At 47.8% G+C, this 8,865-nt stretch overlaps 1 protein-coding gene across 1 annotated transcript in view; it reads left to right on the top strand.

Moving 5' to 3' along the window:
- Positions 1–2,433: 2,433 nt before the first annotated feature.
- CLCN1 (chloride voltage-gated channel 1) overlaps positions 2,434–8,865 on the top strand; it is a 31,010-nt gene continuing 24,578 nt past the window's right edge. The window contains exons 1-3 of the mRNA XM_068142084.1: positions 2,434–2,818; positions 7,558–7,711; positions 8,216–8,347. Of these exons, the coding sequence (XP_067998185.1) occupies positions 2,627–2,818; positions 7,558–7,711; positions 8,216–8,347 (478 nt within the window). The 5' untranslated portion in view covers positions 2,434–2,626. The remainder of the gene's footprint in view (positions 2,819–7,557; positions 7,712–8,215; positions 8,348–8,865) is intronic.

Raw genomic sequence — 8,865 nt, 5'->3', positions numbered from 1 at the left:
TTATCATCGTATACCTTTTCTCACTCATCTTCTGCTGCCTCCCCTCAGTTTGTTTCTCTGCTGTTCCTGCTCTCAGTCTATGTGAAGCCCAGTGTTAGATTTCACAGCTGTGTTTTTCTCTGCACCTTCCTCACATCACTGCTATTGGATTCTGTTCTAAAAATACCCCTTGTGACCCTTTCCCTCTGCTATCCCAAGGCAGCAGGGGGATTCTCCACAGCCTCCCCCCACGTCTCTTTTCTTGTTTTGAAGATACTGATGACATCTAATTCCTAACTCAGGTCTGTTTGCACATTTGAAGATCTGCATGGATTTCTCTACCCAGTTCCCATCAGGGGGATCCCAGAACCAACACCCTGCCCTGTCAGAAATCTGCCGTGGAAATCAGTAGCAGGGTCTTGTCCTGGCTGCATGCTACAAGTGCCAGGGAAACTGAAAGGCATCCCCTGCAATGTACACATAACAGGGCTACTCTTCTGTACCTGTCAGCCTGGGTACTGGGCAAACAGACCTCCTGCTTCTGTGCTGCTGGATTGTGCCTGGACCTTTCCTTGATGGGGGATGACCCAGTTTCAGAATCCCAGCAAGTAACAGCATGTTTGTTGTGCCAACCAGCATGCCAGGAGGAAGGCTGAGGAAAAGAAACAATTAGCTTTTACTTAAAATAAGATGGATTTTATTGTAAAGATTGTAGTAAGGTGGAATACATGCAGCATTCCTTAATTCTGGATCAGGAGCGGGCTGAAGGGTGGGTTGGAGTATAGATTTGCTGCTCCAGAGTGCCAGTCCCTAAGACAAATGCTGAGGCACTGTTTATAGCTCTCCTATTCACTCTTTTGAAAACAATTCCTGTAAGAACCTCTTCCCCAAACAGCAGAGCAGGTGGAAGAGATGTCTAGATGGAAGAGATGTCCAGAGCTGCCCTGCCTGTTTAAAACATGGGGACAGGAAATGTTCATCTGTTTTGCTGTGACCATGAGCTCCACCACAAGATTTAGCGGCCTCCTGAGGAAATTCCCTCATGTCCAGTTTGTATTCCTTGCAGATCTGGTCTTTATACCTCTATTACTAATTGAAGTTTGTCTGCTAGTGTTTTGAGTTTGTTTCTGTCAGACAGAACAAAAAACAAGGAGAGGTGCAGAAAGATTTAGATGGGAAGGGACCTCTGGCAGTATCCAGTCCAACCTGGTGCTCAGTCATGAACTTCTCTTGTGGCAAGCCATGGCTGTTGGCTCTTGCTCTTTCCCTGTGCCTCTATGAGAAGAGTCTGACTCCATCTTCTCTATACCCTCTCTCTGGGTAGTGGCAGACAGCAAATAGATTCCTCTCTGCTTCCTCTTCTCCAGGATGAATAACCCTTGCTCCTTCAGCCTGTCCAGTCATCAATCCAGGCAAGACCTCCCTCTGTGACACCTCCACCAGCATATTGGTGCTCTTTGTTACTGACCTAAATGCTCCTCCCATGTAGAGAGATTGAACCAACAGGAACACATGCAGCAGAAATGACATCAAAAGCACTGCCTGCCCCTTGGCACTACCTTGCTTGGCTGTTGGCCGTGTTATCCTTGTGCTGAACCATGGCAGCACTTGCAGTCCCATAGGTGCAGGTTGCCTGTCCCTGTGTTGCTGTCAGTGTTTCTCTCTTTTCAATTGTGAGATCTATTTATTTCCATCCTGACTCTCTCACAGTAACATTATTGTCTCCCTCCTTGAGTTTCTGTTAACTCTGCTCTCTTCACTCTTTAAGCTCATCATGTTATCTTGTTATATCTCCCTCTTAAACTTTCTAGACTTTTTCTTTCTCCTTTGTCCTGCCATATTCACATACACCACTGAGGTGGCTGTCCTTCTGGCTTCTGTCTTGAAAGGCAGCTAAGGAGCATTTTTTGCTGCTCTGGTTGCTCTGGTTTGTTCCCAGTTGGATGGGATAGCATGAATGATGCCATCTTGGACCCCACCACATGAGTCCTTAAGTTTAAAGGCTGTTTCACCAAGTTAGCCAGCCTGCTACTCCATCCCTCCCTAACAGGTTGTGCACAGTCTCCTTTTCTGGAGACATTCCAAAGCCACGTGGATATGTCCCTGTGACACCTAGGTGATCCTGCTCTGGCAGTGGAGTGGATGATCTCTGGAGGTCCCTTCCAATCCCTGACATTCTGCGATTCTGTGATCTCCTGGACAATAACTTCTGCTTCTTTCTGTCTGCTTTCTGCCTTTGTCCTTCCAGCTCTGTCTTACCACCCTCTTTCCTCCTCCTCCACTCCTGCCCCTTCCCTCTCCTTCACAAGTTTTGATCTTGCCCACACCTGATATTCAATCCTGGCAGAGCTCCTGACTTCTGCTGAGATCAGACATGGCACTGGGGAATCATGTGGCAGAGGAAGGTTGCTATAAATATAGTTAAACCCTGCCATCACTGCCTTTGGGTGGGAAGGGAAGAAAGTGAGTGAGGCACAAGGAGGAGGAGCAGAGAGAAAGTGAGTGCAGGAACAGGACAGGTCAGGGTAGTCTGAGGAGAGAAAGAAAAGAAGGAGGCAGCAGAAGGAAGTGTGGAGGCCATGCTCTCGGCCAGAACATGAGGTGGTTCTAGGTGAGGCCCAGAGAGGCAGCTTCATTTCAGCTGAGCATGAGCAAGAGCAGAGGCACAGAGAGCTCAGAGACCCTAGGACAGAAGCCCAGCTGGAAGCCCCTGTGGGGTGGCTCACCACAGTACGACTTGGTCTGCTTTGAGAAGTGCTCCCGCTATGGGCTACCCCTGGAGGCTGGGGGCACAGGGGACGACCTGCACTCCTTGGAGAACTCCCTCAGCCACCCACAGGTAGGGCTGGGCAACTGGGACATTTGGGCAGCACAGGTCTCCCCGGGGTCACAGAGGCTCTTGGGGCTCCCAGAATGGATCTGTGGAGCACACATCCCTGTCCATTCCCGGGCCACCAATTCTCCCCTCCACTTGTTGCCTTCTGGGCCAGGCACTGACTTCCATGGTTGTATTTACACCCAGAAGTACTTTTGAGTCAGGGGGCATTTTCACCTCTTGTGGACATGCAGAGAGTTAAAATGGGCAAGCTGGGATGGGGAAAATCAATCAGGCTATGAATGCATTTGTAATAGCAAAGAGAAACTGCAGCTACCATCAGCTGCAGAGTGGTGCTGAGTAAAGCAGTAGAGTGAATAAAAGAGAGAGCAGTGGTGTATGTAGGTGGGTACCTATCTATACAGCTCTATAGAGAGAGGTATGCTGTGTAAATAAAGCTCTGACTTTTCTCTAGCTAAAGAGCACTTCATGGTGGTGTTAGTTTTGGTAGCTCTTTGGGGAGCTGTAAGTGAAGGAATTCAACTTGACCTGTCTCTTGCTCTTCATACAAGCAGCAGTTCAGAGAAATATCTGGGGCATAATTGTCCTCTAGTTATGGCTTCATGTTGCCTTATTCTCTGTATCTCCTCTACCTCTCCTTTCGGGATGGCCTCCTGCAAGGAGGAGGGTTTACAGCAGAGTTCTGGTGTCTGATTTCCTACCACTCTATTCAGACTAAGCTGATGTCAGAGAGCTTTACAGCAGTGAAGACTCTGCCCAGTGATAAGGTAGAGAGCATGTGGATGTGGAATTCCTACAGAGGAGACGTTCCTCCTTACATGAAGACAAATCCCTTACATCAATACTTAGGTGAATTACCAGGTGATGAGGAAGAGGATGCATTCATCATCATCTGAAGACTTTAGTGGTTTACTGATAGGAAAAAAGCCACATTTGCCACCAAGAAAATCTCTTCCAATTGATAAATATCCCAGTGAAGGTTGTATGTGTCATGCTGCAAAGATTAGACAGCTGGTTCCATAGCCATAGTCAGGAATTTCTCTTCTGGATCTAAAACATCTGTATTTGCAAATGTCTCCTACACTAAAGCTCAAAACACAGTGCCTGTCTGATAGGAAAGCAGCAGCACAAATGGGAGAGTGTCTGGGAAGAGGTCTGGCTGGAGCAGTTTAGTTATACTAAAGCAAGTCAATGGTTTGGCTGAAGCAGCCACACTAACAGGGTGAGCTGAGTGGGTTGGGATGGAGAAGTGCAGGTGCCCATCTGGAGCTGACCTTTGCTGAAGCAGCAGGGCACAAGGTCAGGGCAGCTGGCAGGAAGGAGGTGCCCAGCCCCTGGCTAACCGTGGTTGAGTGGCACACACCTGCCCCTTGGGGTGCAGGTGGAGCAATGCCTGAGGCTGGAGAGCTGATTTGAGTGTCCTTGTTTGAGCTAGTCTGGAGCTAATCCTGTTCAGTGATTTGACTTCCCAGGTCAGTCTCTGCTCAGTACTGCCACTTTCTGCAGTGAATAGCATGTCAGCACAGACAGAGGCTGCTTCTGGCTGTGACAGCTCTGATGTTTACAGTCACTGCCAAGGCTTGGGGTGCAGGCCAAGGACACTGTTAAATCTTGTGTACTGCACTGGGGTGCAAAGTAAAAGGTTGCACCTGAGGCAGGGAGTGGGCAGTTTGGGCAACCCTAAAGTGACTGACAAGGGATTCCTTTCTGTCCACCTCATATTCAGTATACAGCTGAGGGATCACCAGGGTCAAGCCTGGTCAGCCCTGGAGGACTCTGTACATTCTGCCTTTGATCTTGATCCATGCATCCCTGAATATAGTTCCAGAATCCCGCTCCTGAATTCAGTTCCTGTCTGCTGCAGAGTGCAGTCTGGGACTTCTGCCACATCATCAGTGGGGACAGTGATGTCATTGCCATCAGGGGCTGGGTTCAGTATTGGGTTTGTATCTTTTTGTACCTTTTTTTATTAATTATTTTCATTGAAGTACTTAAGTTTTCTTTTCCCACCCCTCAGTCTCTCTGCCCTATGCCCTTTCTTCTCTTTGGGAAAGCAAAGGGTTCATAAAGAGAATCTGTCACGTTTTTAGTGGCTGTCCCAGCCCTGACTTTGACAGTGGGTGAAGGAAGCCAAGTTGGGGACAGGAAGGAGCTGTTGGGTGCAAGCTGTCTCCAGAAAAGCACATCCATGCACAAAACCTTCACATGCATGCACCCAGTGTACTGGTCCTGCACAACTGAAACCACTTTCACAAGCAGGTGCAGATGACACAGTGAGGCAATGCAGTCCACCTCCATGCTCTTTCTACCTGCCAGTGGAGCACCTCTGTTCTCAGCTCCAGAGAGGTGCAGGTCAGTGAATGTAGATAAGCATCCTCATAGCACAGTGAAGCATGTCATCAGATGTGTACAGGCAGTAAGGTCCTCGAGCAAGCAGCATTGCTGAACACAACTTACAGCCTAAACCCCAGGCAGCTGCATTTGTGGGTTTACATGGAAAAGATGTCCTAGAAAAACTTTTACTTGCACAATCATGTACACAGTGCATGTACACTGCTGTAGGACACTGTGTGTGCAGACATCTCCTGTCCACACCAAGCTGGCTGTGCAGATGTGTATTTTGCCAGCCATCCCTTGCAGGGGAGGGATCAGTGTTCATGTTGCAATGTGCTCTTTGCACAAACATCCATTCCCATGCTTGTGGCCATTGAGATTTCCTTCTCCATGGTCATCTGAAGAAAGGGTTGGCAGAGAGGGATTTGGATTCTGTTGTGCCTTTGCTAACAGTTGCCTTCTGGTGTAGCTGGAAGTTGGAAGCTGTGTCAGACTCACTTTGTGATTAAATGTATTTGCACAAGGCCCAGAACAGTGAAATCTTGGTCTTTGGCCTGAAGCTGAATAGATAACTGATGGTCAAAAAACCAGATAGTGGTTTAGAGATATGATAATGATGATAGGATAATAATAGTAATATACAGGTGATTTGGGGCAGTTAGGAGACAGCAGATAGATGACAGGTGATGTAATATGCACTGACAAAAATGCCTATCCTCATGCACTGCAGGAATTTGCATGGTTCTCTTTCTGCAGCTATAGCTGGGGTAGGATTTAGAAGCTGTGTCACTCCTGACAGTAGAAAAGGCATTCAAGAAGGGCACCAGAATCCTGGTCTGCATTGGGAGTAGTGTGGCCAGCAGGACCAGGAAAGTGATTGTGCACCTCAGCACTAATGATGCCTTCTCTGATGGTCTAGAGGAGGGCAAAGAAGCTGGTGAAGGGTCTGGAGAACAGGTCTGGTGAGGAGCAACTGAGGGAACTGGGGTTGTTTAGTCTGGAGAAGAGGAGACCTTTTTGCTCTCTACAACTCCCTGAAAGGAAGCTGGAACGAGGTGAAGGTTGGTCTCTTCTACCTAGAGAAAACAGGGCAAGAGTAAAGGGCTTCAAATTAGCCCAGGGGAGGTTTAGATTGGACAGTAGAAGAAACTTCTTCATAAAAGGGTTTTCAAACACTGGAATAGGCTGCCCAGGAAGATGGTTGAATCCCCATCCCTGGAGGTGTTTAAAGGAGGCAGAGATGTGGTGCTGAGGGACATGGTTTAGGACCAATAATGGTTAGACTCAATGATCTTAAAGATATTTTCCAACCAGATTGTTGCATGATTTCAGGAACAGCAGGATGGCTCCATGGTGGGAGTGAGAGGGGTGAGCAGTAGAGCCAAGGCAGATGTTTTGCTGGGCAGGAAGCAACGACCACCTTGCAGATGTGAAGTGCTAAGATCACAGGCCATGCCTCAGGTGATATCCTGATCTCAAGTGAAGCCCAAGATGGTTCATTGAAGGTAGAAGCTTCACTGAGGAGAAGAGGCTTGTAGTCTGCACATCTTTGCTGTCTGTGCTCTGAGTGAGGCAGGATAGGTGCTCTTCGGGGCACCTGGTGAACAAACGTGGGGCACAGTCAGGATCTCATGGCTGACAAGACAGCACAACTGCCAGGTTTGCCAACTCTGAAATGTCATTGAGCACGTGTGTCTGGTTGGGAATTGCATGGAACTAATTGCATTTGCAGATTAGTTTCTGAAGGCAAAGACTAGATGAAGTAGTTAGGAAATTTAGAGGAATCGGAGACACACAAGGACTTAGCACGATGCTTTGAGTAAGTAAAGGGAGGAGGTGTTCAGTACCCTGGTGAGACCTCTGAGCTGATGCTGCTGCTTTTCCTCCACAGGCACATTGGTGGCTGTGTGCCCTGTGAAGCATTCTTTGGCAGCAGAAGGAACAGATGCAGGACATTCCTGCAGCCTGTTTGGTGCTGTAATACCTCTCACAACCTTCAGAGACATTTCACAGTACTGCTGAAATCTATGAGACAGGGCTGAGGGTGGCTGCCTCATCTGAACTGGTCTGACCTTCTTTTGTACTTCCAGAAAGCCTGCTCAGTATCTTCAGACCACAGCCAGCTTTTTCTCAGAGTGTTAGAAAGCAATTAATATTCTGTGACCATGTTTTGTACCCTGAACAAGGAGATAAAATATTTTGGAGAGATTAGGAAGGAAGGAACCAGAAAGGAAAAAGAAAACTAAGATAAGCTTCTGTCTGAGGTTTTCTCTGTCTCCCTGCTTGGGTACTTCTGATTCTGCCCCTTGGACCATTTGCAGATCTGCCTTTTCATCTCTAGTGCTGTTTGTGAAGGAGCATTTGCCTGATCTATTCCTTCTGATCTCTCTTGCTTTCTGCTTCTCTAGATCTATGGCAAATACACAGAGCAGATAACTGACTTCAACAACAAGGAAGCAGCAAAACTACTGAATAGGAAGCAGGCCCAGAAGAACAATGAAAGGCCCCAGAAACGTGAGAGTCAAGTGGAGATCAAAGAGGAGCACTACTCCAAATGCCAAGGTAGGGTCAATCTTCCACTACCTCACGAACAGAGATTGGGTAAGCCAGCCAGAAAGATGGCATTTAAGCAAGGAACAAAGACAAGAAAATTGTGACTGGGGAGCAGCAAGGAAGGAAGGAAAAGGAATCACAGTGGATGAAAAAGATCTTTTCATGCAAGTTTTCATTAGGGTGAAAAAAATCTGTTTGGAAAAAGGCCACTCCCAAGTTAATCACTTTCTCCACAACAGATCTCTGTAGCAGGAGGAAAAGGACTTCCCTGCATCAGATTTTTTGCTGCTAGCGCACAAGATGTTAAATTCTGCCCTTCCCAAACCCATTTTGTGTTGTTGTTGGGTTTTTCAAACTGATTTTGCAGAGCTGTGTAGGAGGAGGATGTGTGCCAGTCCTTCACCACGAGCCCAATGATGCTTCCAAGTAAATTCTTCATGTAGTCAGTTCTCAGCACAGGGGAGGAGAGGCTTATCTCTCACAGGCTTACCTCGGTTTTCCTTCCTTCCGCAGCCTGTGCCCGGCGCATCCAGAGGTACATTACCAAGAAGCTGGGAGAGGATTGGATCTTCTTGGTTCTGTTGGGTCTGGTCATGGCGTTGGTGAGCTGGGGAATGGATTATGCCAGTGCGAAGAGCCTACAGGGTGGGTCTGACGCAGGTGTTGCAGAAGAGCACTGTACATGCTGTGAATATTTTCGAAAGGCCAGTGACCCGTGCTGCTCCTCCTTGAACAGCTGTGTCCCATCCTCACCCTTCACTGCCTGGGAATTCTGAAGTGCTTGAAATGTGTTAGAGAAAAGCTTACCTAGGGAGAGGTTCTTTAAAGGGATGGCAGGGCAAAACACGGAAGCAGGCAGAAACAAAGGATGTGTGCACGATGAATCGAAGACAAACCCTGATTGTGACTCCTGTTCTGTCCTGCTCCCATGAATATGTAGGGGAACTAGCAAGTGGGACTGTGTTCCTTCCTGTTATACTGGTTCCCATCCTCCCTAGGAACTGTGAGCACATGGGATATGGAGAGGAAAAGGGGCTCTTAGATGCCCTCCTGATACTGTTTCTGTTTTTACCTCTTGATTGTTTCCAGTTTTCATTTAGCCAGTGCCCTGCCGTACATGGCCACAGGGTGCTCTCTCCTTTGGCTCTTTTCACAAAGATCTC

The sequence above is a fragment of the Melanerpes formicivorus genome, unplaced genomic scaffold, assembly GCF_026170545.1.
Source record: "Melanerpes formicivorus ecotype bairdi unplaced genomic scaffold, bMelFor1.0.p_v2 SCAF_8, whole genome shotgun sequence".
Classification (NCBI taxonomy): domain Eukaryota; kingdom Metazoa; phylum Chordata; class Aves; order Piciformes; family Picidae; genus Melanerpes; species Melanerpes formicivorus.
This window is presented reverse-complemented; position numbering and strand designations above follow the sequence as displayed.